Here is a 19,321-nt window from a genome sequence, read left to right on the forward strand (position 1 = left end):
GATACAGTGATGATAGATGCACAAGAGTGATACACGAGAAGAAAAATAGAACTACGTAAAAATGCCTAAATCAATACGTGAAAAATTTTCATATTTGCACAGTTGTAATTTTGTTGCTATATTTGCAAATATGACGGTGTGAATTACCCCTTGTTGAATTTACCTTGGTAATAAGCTTAAAGATGATAGACTATTTGGTATATTTGGCCTATAAAAGACATAAATCCATTCATAAGAAACTACAAATAGCAAAAAGACTATATATATAACTTGGGATTAAGATTAAAAGTTGGTTCAAGGAATCAGAGAATATAGCTATCTTTTTCAGACCAAATGAACACAGACAGGAAGCAAAACTAGTAAAATAAGAGTTATTCTTTTACGTAGATATGGAAATTGCTTACTCGTCGTCTTTGTAGGGGTACTCTTCAGGGACTTGCTTGAGGAGTTTTACTTGTAGTTCAAACGTGTCGTCTCCTCTCAGCATGTCGCGTAGCCATGTCACTTCTGTTTTCATTGACACCTGGCCCCAACCACAGTAAAAATCAAGCAACTTCAACATTTTTAGGTTAAATTATAAGTTTAATCTTTAAACTTTTAAGTTATGTAATTATTATTTTGTGTCTAATAGATCTCTAACATATTCAGTCCTTTTAAAATCAATGAATCTACTCTACTACACATAAAATGGAGGTTTTGTTTATCCAGTAGGATCTTGAACTTTCAATTTTGTGCCTAATAAATTTATGAATTTTGTGAATTTTTAAGAATATTGATTATTACAATGATCTATTAGAAACAAAATTGAAAGTTTGAATACCAGGCACATTTTAAACTTCAGAGACTGATTAAACACAAACCAAATCAGCCTCAGCATAAAAGACCTCACAAAAGTTTTTCAAGATCATAATTCACAGCACTGGCAAAACATTTCCCTTCAAAGAAACATGAAATGAAAGTCAAAGGAAAAATGAATGGTAGACGATTAAGCAAGACTAAAAACATATGCAGAAGACTCACCATCTCAAGTGCTCCTCTAATGACTCCACTTAAGATGTTGCAATAATGAAGACCTTGACAAGTATCAGGAAGCTCTACAAAGTCTACCAATGGATTGTCCTCCAGAACTATACTGCAGCAGGTGCCTTCAGCATCCCAGTTGGTCACCGTTGCATTCACACCCAAAAACATTTTTAAACCCACCTAGATTGAAAGGAAAAGGAAAAAAAAGTCCAAATGGACATGAAGATCTAGTCAATGTCAGATGAATAGAAGTAAAATTATAAGAAGTAACTTCTTTTTTCTTTTTTTTTTTTGGTTTCATAACCGGAGTATCGGAGTGCCCCGCATCTAGTTTGCTCATAGCCTACCCCACTACTTTTAAGAGGCTTCACCCACTCCAACCCAAAGTGATTAAGACTTGCATCCAAAGTTATATTATATATGAGAAATCTTGTTCATAGTTAAGTCATTAAAACTCAATGGTATCAGAAATGCATATGGACCATGTACGATACATCAATTGAAAAGCCTATTGCATTTGCATCAGAATATACATACACTGTCCTCAAAACTACCACTTAATTGTAGGTACAACTTTTTTTTTAGCTTATATCCTATTTTTGGTCTATAAATTTTCCTAGCACTAAAAGTAGTGGTGTTCTACAGACAGAGGCAAACCAGAAAGGTTGGACAGGACCAAGTAACAACCAACGAGACTTCAATAGAGGTTTCCAAAACTAGGTAGGAATTAGATACTAATAGCTAATATGAATTGTGACAATCAAGTACGGGAATGACAGGGAAAGCTACTTCAACAGTCTCATGTTCGCTTTCAGAAAAAATAAAATACTTTGGCATATGTATTCAACTACAACCTACCTTCGCAATTACTTCAGCTGTCTCTTTGAAGTCAACACATCTGGAGATATTAGATTTTGCTAGAAACTCATCGATCAGTCGGATTCCAATGTTATAACCCCTGAAAAATATTTAAAGAAACAGTCAGATCAGCAAATCTAATGTGTGTTGTCTCAAGGACATTATTAAGTTTAAGCACAGAACTGTCATCAATGAATATAGAAAGTATTTAATTTAACTGGAAAAAGAAATGCTTTGCCCCCTTGAAAATCATTTTGTTTTTTTGTTTTCGTTTCTGAATATTAAGCTTCCAAAAACTATTCCACCTATGTGTTTCTTGTAAAGAACTTTGCATAACATAATTCGATAAAACACTTTACAAAAATTGAGTCGTATCTTGTTTAGAAAAACAGACAACCAGAAATTTCTTTGAGCTACACAATCTGTAACTGCCTTCAGCTTCACATGAGATCATACAAGGATGAGAGAGCAATTGAGCAACGAAAAGAATCATAAATCAAAGACCAAAATGAACTGCGAAACCAAATCCATCAATCATTCAGACAAAAAAAAAACAAAAACCAACTTTGGAACAAGCAAAATTATAAGCTATGAAAAACGAGTTGGATCAAAAAGCTCGTGAAGTGGAATAAAATTACATCTGATCGAGCTGTTTGTTGACCTCCTCAACCTCCTCCAGATCCGTAAGCAATTGACGAACAGTTGCTCCATAAGTCAAGGTAAACAGCTCCGCATTCTATATCAATTAAATTTTTAGCCCCAAAAAATAAACGAAATCAAGACCTAGAAATTGGGCATTCTCATAGCTGACAATTAAATGCAAATCCTGATCAAGAACAGACATCATTTCCGATACAATTGATCAAAATTTCACCTCTTCCCTCACATTTTCTTAGAATTCCTCAGAAACCAAACAGCAGGAACAGAGAAAACTACAGAGAGACTTGAAGTTGAGAAGCTTACCACTCGCTCAACGCTAGCGAAGATTGCATCACCAGATCGAGGACCAGCGGGAGGCATGATTGATCCGAACTGAGCTCAAAGGAGTGTTTTCCCCAGACGCTGTGCCAGTCGTCGCTACACCAGTGAAGAAGTTCAGAGTTAGAACTGGTAGATTGTGGTGTGTTATTGGGTTCGATATCAAAATTGAGATTTCATCAAATTTGTACAGTAAATGAATTTGATTTTGAAGCTAATGGATGGATGAAGATGAAGCGTCGAAAACGTATTTGTGCGCAGAGATTGAAACTTACAGTTCCGGCGATCGGATGACGGAAACTGAGTCGGTAAACGAAGATCGCGGCCGACGGCGAAGGCGGTTCCGGTGTGAGAAAGTGGATGGAAAGGAAACTTCGTAGTCACTATTGTCTGTTTTCCCTAAAAAGAACTATGCTAATTTTTTCGTTTTTTCTTTTATTGATAAGAAAATTACTTTTTTTTCAGTACATTATTTGGACAGCAAATCTGAGTTCACGCTCTTATGTGGATTATGGTTGAGTTATAATCGCTTTGACATCACCTTATTATTTATTTACGTTGAAATTGTAGGTTTTACTTTCAACATTTTTAGCCGAACACGATCTTAATTACGCATCTTATTTTTTATTTAAATGTAGTAATTGCTAAGACTAGCTTTGTCAAATTATCAGGCTCCTCTATTAACAATTCTTAAATTATTATACTCTTTCTTTTAACAAATCTATGAATTGGTCTGTATCTCTAACCCATTTTCTTTTGAGTTGGTTGACTATTTATGATCACCTCTTCGACTCACAATTGTATACGTTATTGGTGTCCTTCTACTTCAGTATGTGTGTTTTATGTTTTGATGAGATTCAGATTTGGGACCCTCTTTTATTTGTGCATGTTTAGCAAAATTATATAGGGTGTATGATTGAGTTAGTGGGCTCCTCGCATTGTATTTGCTTATGAGATACAAACTTGACATGAATACGTCGTATTAGTAGAAACTGTTCACCTAAATATAAAGTGAAAGATTGCTTTGGCTATCTAGATTTCTCTTATTGGAAGAGAACGTAATTCCAAGATATATGGGGGTGCTTTTTATCCAATCCAAATTATTTTACATTTTATTCAAAGTTATGTTTATATTTGTGCTACTACTTAGCGAGATAGCATTTGTTATAGCTCCTGACCACTGATAAGGTCTACTTGGGATTTATCTATATTTTTTATTTTTTTATTTTTTTCTAATTTTTGTTGCTCCCTTATAATTAGTGACAAATGAAGGAAGTTTAGGAAGGAAGAATGCGGATAGTTTTACATTTATTTATATACTTCATGGAATTTAAAAAGAATTAGTAATACCAAAAATTTTTATTATTCCTCCAACATACAACTATAAAAAGATTCATCCTTCATTCACTTTATACACACATAGCTTTTATCTTTTTTCTTCAACAATTTGTTCAATATCGCAAATGTTAGATGAAGGGATTAGACTAATTCGGTAAAGAGCTTCTCATGCTTCACCTTCATCTAGCTTGGTATCCATTATCATCACGACGGAAAACTATATTTTTTTAATTGCAATTGTAAGCCGCAGTACCATGTTGAGACTAATCAGATTTTGCCAATCTCCTTGATCATGGAGAGAGTGGTTGTGCATTATTCCCTTATTTTGCTTCACCAAATTTACTGATTATTTGCTCACATTTCCTTTCAAATTAATTGTTGTTGTCATTGATATTATTACTCTTTCTCTATTTAATTTTAAGTTTCTTCTGAGTGGAATATGAAGAAAAGTTTCTATCTTTATACTTTGTTTTGTGTTTAGCTATCTATATCATACATATTCTTATATATTCCAGTTGTTCTTTTGTGCAATTGCTTCTTATGCTCAAATGTGGAGGCGTATTTGTGGTGATAAGCACACACCCTATACCACATTCACTGAAAATAATTAAAATATCACCTCACTTATTGTTTTTTCCCGTAACATCTTTTACATTTTTTCATATATTATTAATTGCTTATCTTTTTTAGTACAACATGTAGTTGGAGATATAAACTAATTACTGTTGAGGTAGACTCGCTTATGAATTTACTTTTTGTTATAATTAATAACAACATTTTAGTAGTTTCATCGTCTTCGACTGCTGCAATTATATAAGCAGCTGCATGTTATTTTTCTTTTCACAAAACTTTACGTTTTATTTTTAGTGTACTTTTCTTATTTTCTTAATTTAATTTTTCTGAAGTTTCTAGATTTAGTAGCACACTAATTTTTTTTTTCATATGAATAGCAAGGTACTAGCTTTTTTTTTTCCATACAAAAGTCACTTCAATTAAATAATAACCGGGGACACTACTAAATTGGCTACATCAACAAGTCTTTCATCTTCAAGCATGATAGATAACCAAAGCGGAAAAGAGTATGAAGTCCAACAATAAATACAAAGATAAAATATTAGTAGGACTATTTTTTTTCAAGGAAATTAGCTACCGTATTATTTTGTCAACCAATGTGCTCAAAAGCAATGAGGTTGAAACGATAAGCTAGATGATGTATATCCAACACCCTTGTTCAAGAAAAAAAAAACATCCAATTGATATTATTAGTAAGCATTCTTTACCAATTATATAGCAATGTATTAAAACGAAAGATGGAGATGTTTCAACAAAATAATCTCAACACAGGTATCAAGTTTACCGATTCTAAAGTTCCTTTATAATTGGAAAGACTAATTTTATAATTATGTTTTTTCTAAAATTTAATGCCGGATTGAACTCTTTAATATAGCTATATTTTAGAATAAAAATATAACACTACTACTTTGCAATCTTCTACCTATCACGAGCATGACATGTGTTACAAACTAGTTTGCATAAATGAATTGATATACCGTGTCTCGTTTCTAAGGTATGACAAGTTACTTTATTGCTTTTGTGTCTTGACGTCACTCTATGAGATTTATATTTGTTTGAACCTATTACTTCTTTGACACGCTAGAAACACCTTTAATAATAAACCATACTTACTAAATAATCAAATAAATTCACAATTTATTTGCACATCCATTTTCTTCTCTCATTTTAAATCTCATAAATAAAATTGAAATTCCCAAAATAAAGACATATAACTCCATTATTTAATATTGAAGATTCGAGTTTTCACCCCACATATTTAATATTTATTGTACTAAACGAAAAACATGGGAGATGAGAGGAAAGAGTTTTATTTATTTATTTCTTTAATTTTAAGAACCTAATGTGAACTATATTTATTGCCACGGCATGATAACAATCTAATGCCAAGCAAGGAGTTTTGTAAGATTTTGAAATATAGGGATGAAATCTACCTATTATTCAAATATCATGGACCAAAAATATATTCTATACCATAGTTTTTTTCTTATTTGACAATAAAATAAAATAAATAAATAAGATTAAAATATTAGTTTGGTCAGGTACTTTTAGTCTTTGATCATGTTGATCTCCGTACTTTAAATGTTCGTTTTGGTTTCTGTACTTTGAATTTTGATTCATTTTAGTCTATATACTTTCAAAATGTTAATTTTGGTCTTGTACTTTAAAAAAATGACTATTTTGGTCCTTTAATTTATTCTTAATCTCATTTTTTATATCACAGTTTCAACACAACACTAAAATCAGGACATTTCTTAAAATGTAAACATAATTTTATATTAACGAGTTTTCGTTAGGTGTAAACTTTGAGTTAAAATTTTGCAAAGAATAACTAAAGTGATCGTTTTAGTTTATGTACTTTAAACTTTGGTTCAATTTAGTACTTATACTATGAAAATGTACTTTAAAGAAAGGATAATTTTAGTCATTATTTGCAAAATAAAAATCTAACGAGTTGGTTGTTTGAAAAAAGAAACTTTAATTATCCCCTTGAATGAAAAAGAACTCAATTATCCATATTTTAAATAGAAAAATTTTCATATTTTTTTCTAAAACATTTATTCAGTTGGATTAAAAAAATTTAATGTATTGCACGTGCTTAAATAAATAGTTTAATAAAATTTTAAGCTATTTATTTTAAAAACTATTATATAGTTATCTTAAGAAGAATAATTATAAAATTGTTTTGGAAAAAATGACTCGTTACTTTATAAACAGTTTATTTTATTATCAATATAAACAATAAGATTATTTAATACAAACTCAACTTCTTTTTTTAAAAACAAACTTTAATTTAATATATGGAAAAAAAAGACCAAGTGCGATGCACATGCTAAAAGAGTAGTGCTTTAAAACTCATTCTTGTACATTTCATCCTTTTATAATTTTTTTAATGTACCGTTGAACTTTAAAATTTGCGTCTAACATACTTTATGTGATTAACACGGTTAATTTAAAGTTTATACTACTACTTGTTGATGCAAGATTTGGTCGAGGTATAGAAGATGACCTCGGAGGTCGACCGTCAGCACTTAAGCAGTTTTCCGGATACCTGCAAGGAGGCGACCACTCCGACGCCTGAGTTAGTATTCAAACTGAACTCAATAGATGAGAATTAGACAGATTTTCATACCTGGGCTCATGGGAGTGACATATTTACAGTGGAAGGTGGGCAAATATACGTCCCAGCAGGGTATTTCCCTGCTCGGTGAGGAGCTTGGCGAGGGATCGTTGGTCGCTGGCAGTGACCGGTCCGATCCCTGCTCTAGTACATGTGATCGTGCGGTTCTTCCATCTGTTCGTCGTTGGGGCCGACCTACAGGTCGACCTTTTTGGTACGGTCACGCCCAGGTCGGCCGCGCACAGTCACCCCCCAACACTACCAAACATCTAAACTTACTTGAAACTTAACCAAACTAGTTTTCCTTCGATAATATTATTCAATGTGGTAGGATGTAAGTTTAAACTTGATGGAATAAACAACGTAGACTTATTATAAATAAAGTAAAATATCTTCACTGTTTAAAAAAATATCAATTAAAAGTTTAGAAATATATTAAAAAGTGTTCAGTTAAGTTTAGTACCTTAGTTGTAAATTGTTGATGCGTGGATTTTGACCCTCCGTCTCTTCTTCTCGCACACACCAAACTCGATGATAAGGGAACCGATACCTGCAAAATCAAACCGATCTAAACCGGTGTGACCTTAGTCACACGAGCTTCGATGCTTAAGTTAGCAAGGGAGAGTTGAAAAAATAATTAACTAAGGATTAGTCACCTGCCTCTTCAGGGTTGGATCCTACTTATAGCCGTGAGGATGATTCCAAAACCTCCGTAGCCAAACCTTAATTCGGCGTTGTAGGGCCCGAGGTATTGTAGATCGTAGGCGGGAGATTCATGGGCTGGGCCGTGGGCCGAGCAGGGGTCGGGACCGAGCCCTCTCAGCCCGGTTAGTTCTCTGCCCCGGCGCTAGGTCGTTCTTTGGGCCGGTTCGTTACGTCATGGGCCGGTCTCCCCCAATCAATGATCTCAGGCTTCAACTCCTTGTCTCTCGGGTCGTTTTTGTTCTCCATAACATAAATTAAAAGGAAAATATGGAAAAATAGAAACCTTGACCAAACATGTATTTTAGGGAAGAAAATAGTTTTTAGAGAATAAGAAGTAATGAATGGTTTGGCTGATGTTGTGGAGGGGAAAAGCACATTTCACAGTAATATTAGAAGTGAGCCCCATGAAATGTGGAGATTGATGAGGTCAAATAGCCATCACGTGCCATATATACTAGCCCCCACTCCTAACTGTCTCACTTATAAAACCCAATGCTTCTCTCGTCTACATTCATAAGCTTTCGATTTATTTGGATAATTATTTTTTTACAAAGATATGGCGATGATCAGAACGACGTCGGTTGTGGTAGTTTTGTGGGTGGTTCTTGCGATGGGGATTTGTCTGGAGAAATGCAGCTGCGAAGATCATTTACCTTCTGGAAAAGATGCGAGGTAATTGATTTGATTTAATTACTAATTAGACTGCTCTTTCACTCTTGAATAAAAATTAATGTATCTTAATCTTGACAGTGGAGCGGCAGTGGAACAAGTCAAAGAGAAAGTAGAAGCATTTCTTGAGCAAGCGAAAGAGATATGGTCTAAAATGACCCCGGATGAGAGAGAGAAAACACTAGCAGCTTTTAGGGAAGGGAAAGGGAAAGAGATATGGTCCAAAATGACCTCGGAGGAGAGAGAAAACACGAGCAGCTTTTAATGAAGGGAAAGTGAAAGAGATCTGGTCCAAAATGACCTCGGAAGAGAGAGAGAAAACACTAGTAGCTTTTAATGAAGGAAAAGTGAAAGAGATCTGGTCCAAAATGACCCCGGAAGAGAGAGAGAAAACACAAGCCCCTTTTAATGAAGGGAAAGTGAAAGAGATCTGGTCCAAAATGACCCCGGAAGAGAGAGAGAAAACACAAGCAGCTTTTAATGAAGGGAAAGTGAAAGAGATATGGTCCAAAATGACTTCGGAAGAAAGAGAGAAAGCACTAGCAGCTTTTGTGGAAGGGAGAGTGAAAGAGATCTGGTCCAAAATGATCGAGGAAGAGAGAGAGAAAACACTAGCAGCTTTTAAGGAAGGGAAAGAGAAAGCTTAAGCAAAAGCCACTGCACTACCGATAGAAAAGAGAAAGCGTGAATTAGAGTCAAGCTAATCGTCTCAACTTTGATTCTCAAATAATTATTAATTTGGTGCGTCGCCAGATATACGATTATCTCTCTAATATTTTTTTTTTAGAAAAAATATTATCTCCCCCTAGCTCTCTAATATCTTCTAAATTTTCTCTTCTCTTTGCCTACATTAGTATGTGAGACTCCATTGAACCACTCATGTTCAAATAAATAAATGAACGCTTGTTTTGATCTATTTTGTTTTTTTCTTTAATACAATATGTGGAGGTGGAAGATCAAACTCACAATCTCTTGGTTGGAGATAATTACCGCTGCGCTACGCTGGTTTTGATTTAATAATCTATTTATTTTGTATTTTGCCTATCTAACTGTGTTTTTTCGTTTGTTAAGTAACTATATATTTTGTAAAGTTTTTCAAAGTTTAAGCTAAAAAAAAATTAAACACCAGAAATAAATGTTTAATTTTATATGCAACGAAAACAAATGCTTAATATTTGGTCTCAATGATTATATTTTATAATGTCTATTATCAATCTTTTTTGTTTTTGGAGGAAGAAAGTGAGTTGATGAGATTTTTCAACTTGATCGCACCATTAAATATTGAGGGCAAAAACCACAGCAAATTGATAGACTTTAACTTGGTGGAAATTTGATGGTCTTTCCATAAAATATAAGTTAATTGGAATGAAATTAAATTTATTTCATTTGCCTTTTACTTGATCGAAACACGAAGAAAATTTAAATATAATTGAAAAAAGTTCAATTTCTACCATTACTTTGATATAGGAGAGGTCGAAACAGATTTTCCTTAATACAACTTTATTTTTTAGTACAACAAATTTGTGGATGTGGAGATTTCAACCTCCAATCAAAGGAAATAGTTAGGAGTAGATGTCGTTATCATTAGAAATTTCTCACATTAACCGTGTCGTTATGGGTTTGCGACGTGGATCGCGCGACTTTCTTCCTGTGACGAAAAAATGGAGTCGTCATCAATCTTGATTTACAGGGTGTGACTAGTCACCCAAATTCATGGATAAATTTGATCTGCATAAAATGATTTGAGTTTGGGGTCTTTTGTGCATGCGGAAAAGAAAAAGAAAAAGAAATTTATTTATATTTTTTAAATATCTCATGATCATTATTCTTAGTCAAATAATGAAGACCTAAAGCCATTAAGAAAATTTTAATTATTTAAATTTACTTTGGTTACCAAAAATAAGTTAAAGTGCCTCATGAATATTTGGAAAATCAACCATCGAATTCTCAATTTCCACTGTATGATTTTTAAAATTCCTTTTAAAATATCTATATTATACAAAAGAAATGAAGATTTTTGTGGAAACACCTTTTTTTTATTTTTATCTCTTTCAAAATTAAACTTGGATTTAAGGAATGACAAAAGGAAAATAACTCAAGGCAAAACATGTTTTATAAAATATTCATCATTTTAGTTCATTTACTTCCAATAGAGGGATCATTTTAGTTATTCTTTGTAAAATTTTAATACTAATTTTACATCTAACGAAAACTCTTTAATATAAAATAATATTTACACTTTAAGAAATATATTGATTTTAGCGTTGGGTTAAAATTGTGATATAAAAAAATAAGATTAAGAATAAAATTAAGGGACCAAAATAATCACTTTTAAAAAATACAGGTACCAAATACACATTTTGAAAGTACATAGACAACCAAAGTTTAAAGTACAGAAATCAAAATGAACATTTTCAAAGTACGGGATCACAATTATCCAACACTGAAAATACATGGATCAAAATAATTTTTTAACCAATAAGTAAAACGCCAGCACGTATGACGAATGTTTTAATTATCAAAGTGTCGATAGAAATACCGAGGTCTCAATTTCATAGAAATATCAGTATCATTTCTCTTAAAAATTATAAAAGCATAAAAAAAAATATTTAATTGACAAATAAAATATGAAAACATCGACAAAGTGTAGATATATATATATATATTTTTTTTAACGAAAGAAATGTCGATTTACCTTGGAATATATAGACGTGTCATCAGGACGCAATTACCAAATAAAGGTCTCCGTTCTCCGGAAGCTCCTAGAACCCAATAGAAGCAAACCCCAAATTCGTGGCTTGCAAATCAAGAACCGCCATAAAATTCGTTTCCTTCTTTGGATCTTACCCCTTCCAATCGGCAATCGCCTCCTATAAATTCACCTCCTCCTTGCCCTAATCCATCGTCTTCAACCCTTTTCTTCATAGCTCTCTCCGTTGTTTCTTCCGACTGCGCTCTTTTCTTAATCTCAAGGTATGTTTCACCTCTTTTCGTTCTTGTTCTCTTAATTGCTTATATTTGGATCTCGAGGACGTGTGGACATGTATTTGTTCGATTCTTCGTGTTTTTAGGGTTGGTTTTAGAATCTAGGTTCATGTTCTTCATGGATCGATCTTTCTGCCAGAAATAATTGAGTTGATATTCGCTTGTAATCCACGATGCATGTTGGAGAGTTTTTTTTTCCTCCTGTTTCTAGTATTTATCAAATCTTGTGTAAATTTTGCTAATAAGAAATTGAATTTGATCTTGGCTTTTATTAATTCGTGTTGATGACGAGAGGCTCTATGAGATTTACGAATTCCGTGTTTTATTAATTCGAATTGATAAGAGGTTCTTGACGGAAGGGTGGAGAAGAGGAATTGTCCCTGGCTGGTCTGAGATTAGAGAAATTATATGGAGTTGAGATTTTCTCTTAATGAAATTTTTTGGCATGAGTTTTCCTAATTCGTTTTTTGAGGGGCATTGTCCATTTATGGATTTGGTTGAGAGAGGCATACTTTTCAATGGTTTTAATCGAACTATCGTTGGTGTCTTAGCAGATGCAAATCTTCGTGAAAACTCTCACTGGCAAAACAATCACCCTCGAGGTGGAAAGTTCGGATACCATTGACAATGTAAAGGCAAAGATCCAAGATAAAGAGGGAATTCCTCCCGACCAGCAAAGGCTTATCTTCGCTGGTAAGCAACTCGAGGATGGTCGAACCCTTGCCGATTACAATATCCAGAAGGAATCTACTCTTCATCTGGTGCTTAGACTTCGCGGTGGGATGCAAATATTTGTGAAGACCCTTACTGGCAAAACCATCACGCTTGAGGTGGAAAGTTCTGATACGATTGACAATGTGAAGGCTAAAATCCAAGATAAGGAGGGTATCCCTCCTGATCAACAGAGGCTGATTTTTGCTGGTAAGCAGCTTGAGGACGGCCGTACTCTTGCTGACTACAATATCCAGAAAGAATCTACTTTGCATTTGGTGCTTCGGCTTCGTGGGGGTATGCAGATTTTTGTTAAAACCTTGACTGGCAAAACAATCACCTTGGAGGTCGAGAGCTCTGATACAATCGATAATGTGAAAGCCAAGATCCAAGATAAGGAGGGCATTCCACCTGACCAACAGAGGTTGATCTTTGCTGGTAAGCAACTCGAAGACGGTAGGACTCTGGCAGATTATAACATCCAGAAGGAATCGACACTGCACCTGGTGCTCCGATTGCGTGGTGGGATGCAGATTTTTGTGAAGACCTTGACAGGCAAGACGATCACTTTGGAAGTGGAGAGCTCTGATACCATTGACAATGTGAAAGCCAAGATCCAAGACAAGGAGGGCATCCCACCTGACCAACAGAGGCTGATCTTTGCTGGTAAGCAACTAGAAGATGGTAGGACTCTGGCAGATTACAACATACAGAAGGAATCGACACTGCACTTGGTGCTTCGGTTGCGAGGCGGGATGCAGATTTTTGTGAAAACCTTGACTGGCAAGACAATCACTTTGGAAGTGGAGAGCTCCGATACCATTGATAATGTGAAGGCAAAGATTCAAGACAAGGAGGGCATCCCACCAGACCAACAGAGGTTGATCTTCGCAGGCAAGCAACTCGAAGATGGCAGAACTTTAGCAGATTACAACATCCAAAAGGAATCAACTCTGCATTTGGTGCTTCGATTGCGCGGTGGGATGCAGATCTTTGTGAAGACACTGACAGGGAAGACGATCACGTTGGAGGTCGAAAGCTCGGACACAATCGACAACGTGAAGGCAAAGATTCAAGACAAGGAGGGGATTCCTCCAGATCAACAGAGATTGATCTTTGCTGGGAAACAACTGGAGGATGGGCGAACTTTGGCGGATTACAACATTCAGAAAGAGTCGACCCTCCACCTCGTCCTCCGCCTGCGCGGTGGCGTTTAGGCTCGGCTCCGTCGTCATATTGTGCTGGATTTCTCATGGCGTCTGTTATGCTTCTCCTGGGTCCAGTATGGTAGTAATAAAATCGGTCCCCAGAAGTACTTTTTAGTTCAATTTCTATTATAATATGTTGGTGGTGGCTGTAATGGCTGATGGGTCATGTGCAAGACACCTTCTATATGCATGTAATATTTTCTTTCCCCTGGATATTAATGAAATATAATAGTAAATCAATAAATCATAATTCCTATGAATAATGGCTTTTCCTGTAACGATATGTCGTCTTGGTTTTTTTAATCCCTATTCCAAAATGTTTGTTTTGGTTTTAAAATGGATCATTTTGATATATGTACAAATTTTATAGAAATTTTTAATATAAAGTTATGTATGGTAATATTGTGTTGAAATTGTGATACATGAAATATAGAAGTGAAGATAGTATTTTAACCATTCTTTCCAACTTACAAAGTATTTTTTGAAGTATAGAAATGGGCAAAATGTTTTACATGCTAAGCCTATGTATTTCATCAAGGGGAATTCTTTTTTTCAATTTCAAAAAGGGTTACATATACTTATTTATTTATTTAGAATAAAGGGTTACATACAGTTCCATTAGAATTGGCCTAGAATTCTATAATTTATAAATTATAGGAGCATTTAAAATTATTTTTAAGTGTAAAAAGATTTTTATGAGACTATAAAGAAAAAATAAAATAATTGATCATATTTCTAATTCTTTCATAATTTTTTTGTTTTTATGTTAAATTACAAAATTTAGTTCATTTGGACAGATTTTTAAATTTGTTCCATGTAATTTTAAAAATATCAATTTAGTTCCTATGACTTAGCTTCAATTTAGTCGATATGATTTTATAATTTTCAATTTAGTCTCTATGATTTAAACTTTGTTTCAGTTTCAATATGATCTTTATGGTTTGGTTAAATTTAGCAGAAATTGTGTTTTACCCATTTGAAAAATTCATCCATTTTCTTTTATTTTTTACTCATCCCTAAAAATCCTACACACAATTTTTTTTTCTAAAATATAATAATATGTGGTAGTAAGAATTTGAATTTATAACTTTTTTGTTAGACATTGATATCTTGAGGACAGCTCCTAACTCAATTAATATTATATTTACTCAAGTAAAAAACTACACTGTATACAAGAGAAAAAAAACCATTCATGAAGTTTGACTACATAGACATCAAATTAAAATTTTTAAAATTAATCAAATCTAAATTACACGAATCAAATTGAAACAAAAGTTACATTTTAAGGACAAATTTTTTCTTTTTCTTTTTCATTTTTTTAGGACAATAATTTAAAGATATAAATGATGGAACATCCAATCTTATGAAAATGGGTACGTGTCCATCACCACTAAACATACGTTGGCTAAATTGAAACTTTACAAAAGATTTGAATGATTTACGTTAAATCCGGCCCGAACCCGAATCAACCCGGTTCGATCCGGCTGCTATGTAAGGCCACTAAACGGCGCCGTATACTTCCCCGCATCTCCGACGTCCCTCCGCTTCGTTACTGTTCTGTTGGTGTTGTTGATTTCTTCATCTCCGATCTTCCAAGGCACAAATTTCTCTTCGCAAGGTACGCTCGCCAACCCTTTGATGTGGTTTATTTGTAGCAACAACAAGAATTTTGAGGCAGCCGATTGTGCTGTTCGTTGGCGATTTTTCTAAGCGATTGAGGAGTTTAACGGTGGAATTTTTGGGTGATAGGTGTAGGAAAGTCGAAAGATGGAGGAATTTCTCGTGGCGATTCTCTCGATGCTACTTGTTGTTGCATTGGTTCCTCTTTTTCTGTGGAGACGCTATCAGGATTCCCGCTCTGGTCATGCGCATGAAGACGAGGATCAGGTTTGCTTAGAATCGTTTTACTGGTCATCTCTTTGTTTTCTATCGGACTGGCATGGTTTTAGTTATCAATCTCTTGGAATTTCAGGTTCCTCAGAGAGAAACTGTAGTTCGCGCCACGGGTGGTGGCCGTCGTATGCGTCGGAGACCGGCTTCGGCTGCTAGTTCGTCAAACGCAGGGGCGGCTCTGGAAGGTTTGCGTATGAATTAGCTTTTCGAGATTAATTTTTTTTTTCCAAAGGTCAGTTGCAAGGGAGGACGGGGCAAGTAGTCCAAGCTCGATTCACAATTGACATATTGGTTACATTGAACATTAAAGTGATGTTAGGCTAAAATTGGCTCGAGAACCATATTGGAGAATCATGTTTTTTACCAAGGCAGGAACCTCCTAAGGAAAGTATAAAATCTTCACATAAACTTTCCCAGTGATCCTCATGATATGCCAATGAACGAAATGGTTGAACTTTTGTCCTAAGACCTTACCATGTAACGCACACATGGGGGCTAATTACATGATTGCATGCCTCATTTGGATTTGTCTTTGACATTTGATTTCTTTATAACAATAATCCTCAGAAAAAAAATGAGCTCTTCTTTAGGATTTTGGACTTCCAAGTGAGATTAGGGCTGTTGACCCTCGCTTACGGTGTATTGACCAAAAAGGAGGCAATGGAATATGGAGGTTTTATATGATTATTGCAATAAGTAGCTAATGTAGAAGTTTGGAAATGGTCGGTATAAGCAATATGTGATTTTTATTTTATTTTTTTTTTCAATTAGAAGTTTATTTTACTGAATATGACAACTCTTACAATTGCTCCTGGTGGTTTTGGAACAGAAAGTGCTGATGGAAGTGATGACGAAATTGCTGGGGGTGAATACTATGAAGGTAAAGGATCGAAGAAGAAAGAAAAGAAGCGACAAGAGCGTGAGGCTCAGAGACAGGTACAGGAATATAACATGAGGAGAAAAGGTTCAAAATTCAAATACTATTTTCCGTGAAAATATCAGTATCGAAAGATTGGATTGTTAACGACTGCATCTATGTGTGTTGAAAATACATGTCATAAATAATTCCACTATATTTGCAAAAATTCAGATGCTTTAGGTTTTTAGCTTCGGCTCGTGGCTCTTATAGTCTTATTTTTTCATCCTATTTCCTTACATTTTCCCCTCTTTAACTCTCTACTGATTAACTTTATTGAAGTCAAAATTACTGTTTTGAAGGCTGAACAAGCTTCCCGTGAGTCAAGGTTTACAAAACAAGACCGCTATGCAGAAATGCGGAGGAAGAAAGATGAGGAGCGCGAAGATCAGGAACGGTTACTGGTTAGTAAATCACATTTTCTGTTGAATACTCTGAATATAGACAAGTGCAAAGTAGGCTGGTACTTCTGTCGTTGAATTGAATGGTCACTTTTCTTTGTGTAGGAAGAAGAAGCCAAGGCACGCAAGGCCAAGGAGGAAGAAGAGGCTGCTGCACTCGAGTTGATAAGTGGAAAGGGGAATTTTCAGTCGATGCTGAAGGTACCACTGAAGCTGAAGTGGAAGGCGGAAATCAAGATTTGCTCTCTGCTTTTGTGGAATATGTAAAGGTGAAGTCTGTCATGTTCTAATGAGATGATCAATCTTTCACCTTATGGGATTTCAATCCCACCATGTTCTTGTACAAGTACATATTAGTGTAGGATGGGAGTAAGATCTGACCATGAATGACTGAATCTGACTGTTCTCGACTTTATTTTCATATTTAACTGATGAGATATTGTTGACTCAACAATCCAGCTCCTTAAAACTTGAAAACATGACTGTACCATGCTCGTTGGTGGTGAATCACACAACCTATGAGTGAAATTTAACTGAAACCATGCTTCTTACAATTCTGAGAACATCTTAGAAGACCTGTTGCCTAAAAGTTGTCAGAAAAAGACATGCGTATAAGACAGCATTTAGTTTATGCTTTCATGTGGTTCTAGTTCTATTTCTGAGATCCCCTTTTCACATTATTTTACAGAGTCATAAATGCGTCCAATTGGAAGATCTTGCTGCAGAATTTAAATTAAGAACTCAGGTAATCCAGATATTATTGTTATGTGCAGTGTAAGATTTAGTTGTGGTCGTTCTTTTTCTGCAAAAGAAAAATAAAAACCACAATAAACCAGAGTCCACGAGTTTCAAGAAGAATGGTTCTGTTCTCTGACTGCGGCTTTCAATTAAATGTTTATTTTGCTCTCTCTCCGTTTTTTCCCGCCAAATATCACTCCTATTTATTTCACAAATGCAGGAATGTATCAATCGGATCACCTCCCTGGAGAGTATGGGTATGTTTCTTTTCATTCTTCTCTCTTGGATAATGTATTTCATGGATCGTATGTCGTGATTTCTTGGTAGCTTTTATCGTTGTGATCGTTTTATTATAATATCACAAGTAATATTAAATACGTGATATTGTAGGCCGACTTTCTGGTGTCATGGACGACAGGGGAAAATATATATACATATCGAAGGAAGAAATGCAAGCAGTTGCCGACTACATCAAGCGTCAAGGAAGGGTTAGCATTTCACATCTAGCTAGTAAGTCCAACCAGTTCATAGATTTGGAACCAAAAGCTCAATTTGTTGAAGAAATCAATGTTGGGCAGGGGTTAATACACTTGCATCAAAGCATCATAAACAACTAGTGTATATTTTAACAATGATCGATACAATGACGTCGGGCAGGGGTTAGATTATGTTATCCCTCTAGCGGGTTCTCAAGCTTCTCTTGTTATCGTTGTCCCGCATTTAGCTCGGATTCCTCTCATGTTATGACTGGAAATTGACGCATGTTTATAGACAGATTTTTCTTTGGCTGCCAGTGGTGGTAGCGACACCTGAGCAAACTAAACAGAATTGGACCAATCATTTTTGCATTTTGGGTTGTGAATTTTGTTTTAGATTGTTGTTGGAGTTCAAGATCTGACGTAGATTAATGAAACCATAGTTGTTTGAGTTCATGTTTTTGTTTAAATCTTTGTCGTGTTGGAATTTGCATGATATGGATGTTCATGAAAAAGAATGATGCCTGTTTGTTGATTGTTTTGCAGAGTTTGTATATGCAAATCTGAACAATTTTTAGGACAAATATATTTTTTTAGTCTACGAGATTGGATGAGTGGTTCTGTTTGGTCGTTATGTTCTAAAATGCCACAATTTTTATTTTGAGTTATTTACGTAAATAACATAAATCTAAATTAAACCCATACTAAAATATGTTAAGAAAAGTTCACATTTATGCAAAATTTGTCTTTATTTTATGTAAATGCCAATGGAAGTATTGATGTCGAGGAAAAATTATATAATATAAAAAATATATGTCAAATATTTAAATTAATAAATAAGAATTTCACTCTTTTTAAATTAGTTAAAGATTGTTAATATTAATTTTGTCTTTATAAGAACATCAATGAACATGGATTATAAATAGGGGAGGAATCTCTATTTTGATAATTTTAAAAAAAGAGTTTAAATACTAGTCATTTTCTTACAACTTTTGTTCGCTTTGGGCCTGCACCTTTAAAACGTCTATTTTGATCTTTATATTTTTTACTTTTATTCATTTTAGCCTATATATTTTAGAAACGTTCGTTTTGTTCTTTGTAAGAGGTGATCTTTTGATTCCTTTATTTTCATTTTTATTTAATCTTTTTTTTTTAAATGTTAACATAACACTTTGCTTGCTAAATTTCTTGAAAGGTAGCCATAAATTAACTCTCTCGTATATAAGATT

At 34.4% G+C, this 19,321-nt stretch overlaps 3 protein-coding genes across 3 annotated transcripts; 2 read left to right on the forward strand and 1 right to left on the reverse strand.

Moving 5' to 3' along the window:
- Positions 1-246: 246 nt before the first annotated feature.
- LOC111010320 (Transport protein particle (TRAPP) component) lies at positions 247-3,295 on the reverse strand. The gene is made up of 6 exons (XM_022283676.2): positions 3,135-3,295; positions 2,845-2,958; positions 2,520-2,617; positions 1,882-1,981; positions 1,021-1,203; positions 247-523 (listed from the first exon to the last, which is right to left on the reverse strand). The coding sequence occupies exons 2-6, from the start codon at positions 2,899-2,901 to the stop codon at positions 401-403; spliced, it is 561 nt and encodes a 186-aa protein (XP_022139368.1). The 5' UTR covers positions 2,902-2,958; positions 3,135-3,295; the 3' UTR covers positions 247-400.
- Positions 3,296-11,512: 8,217 nt separating this feature from the next.
- Positions 11,513-13,946, forward strand: LOC111010432 (polyubiquitin). The gene is made up of 2 exons (XM_022283856.2): positions 11,513-11,737; positions 12,304-13,946. Exon 2 carries the CDS (start codon positions 12,304-12,306, stop codon positions 13,675-13,677), a length of 1,374 nt encoding a protein of 457 aa, XP_022139548.1. The 5' UTR covers positions 11,513-11,737; the 3' UTR covers positions 13,678-13,946.
- A 1,182-nt stretch (positions 13,947-15,128) lies between these two features.
- On the forward strand, positions 15,129-18,548 carry LOC111010566 (DDRGK domain-containing protein 1). Its single transcript, XM_022284023.2, is given in 10 exon segments — positions 15,129-15,286; positions 15,418-15,555; positions 15,641-15,746; positions 16,391-16,497; positions 16,780-16,881; positions 16,984-17,038; positions 17,041-17,147; positions 17,567-17,623; positions 17,837-17,873; positions 18,007-18,548. Coding segments are annotated over 9 exon segments (918 nt in total). The 5' UTR covers positions 15,129-15,286; positions 15,418-15,435; the 3' UTR covers positions 18,234-18,548.
- The last annotated feature ends 773 nt before the right edge of the window (positions 18,549-19,321 follow it).

The sequence above is a fragment of the Momordica charantia genome (genome assembly GCF_013281855.1).
Source record: "Momordica charantia cultivar OHB3-1 chromosome 11 unlocalized genomic scaffold, Mcharantia_2.0 BLBB01000011.1, whole genome shotgun sequence".
NCBI lineage: Eukaryota > Viridiplantae > Streptophyta > Magnoliopsida > Cucurbitales > Cucurbitaceae > Momordica > Momordica charantia.

Excerpts from the sequence above, each read along its gene's own strand:
- LOC111010320 (XM_022283676.2), bottom strand. The coding sequence starts at position 2,901 with ATGCCTCCCGCTGGTCCTCGATCTGGTGATGCAATCTTCGCTAGCGTT. Across the intron at positions 1,982-2,519 it reads AACAAACAGCTCGATCAGAT|GGGTTATAACATTGGAATCC; the intron begins GTAATTTTATTC and ends AATATTTTTCAG. Across the intron at positions 1,204-1,881 it reads CAGCTGAAGTAATTGCGAAG|GTGGGTTTAAAAATGTTTTT; the intron begins GTAGGTTGTAGT and ends CTTTCAATCTAG.
- LOC111010432 (XM_022283856.2), top strand. The coding sequence starts at position 12,304 with ATGCAAATCTTCGTGAAAACTCTCACTGGCAAAACAATCACCCTCGAG.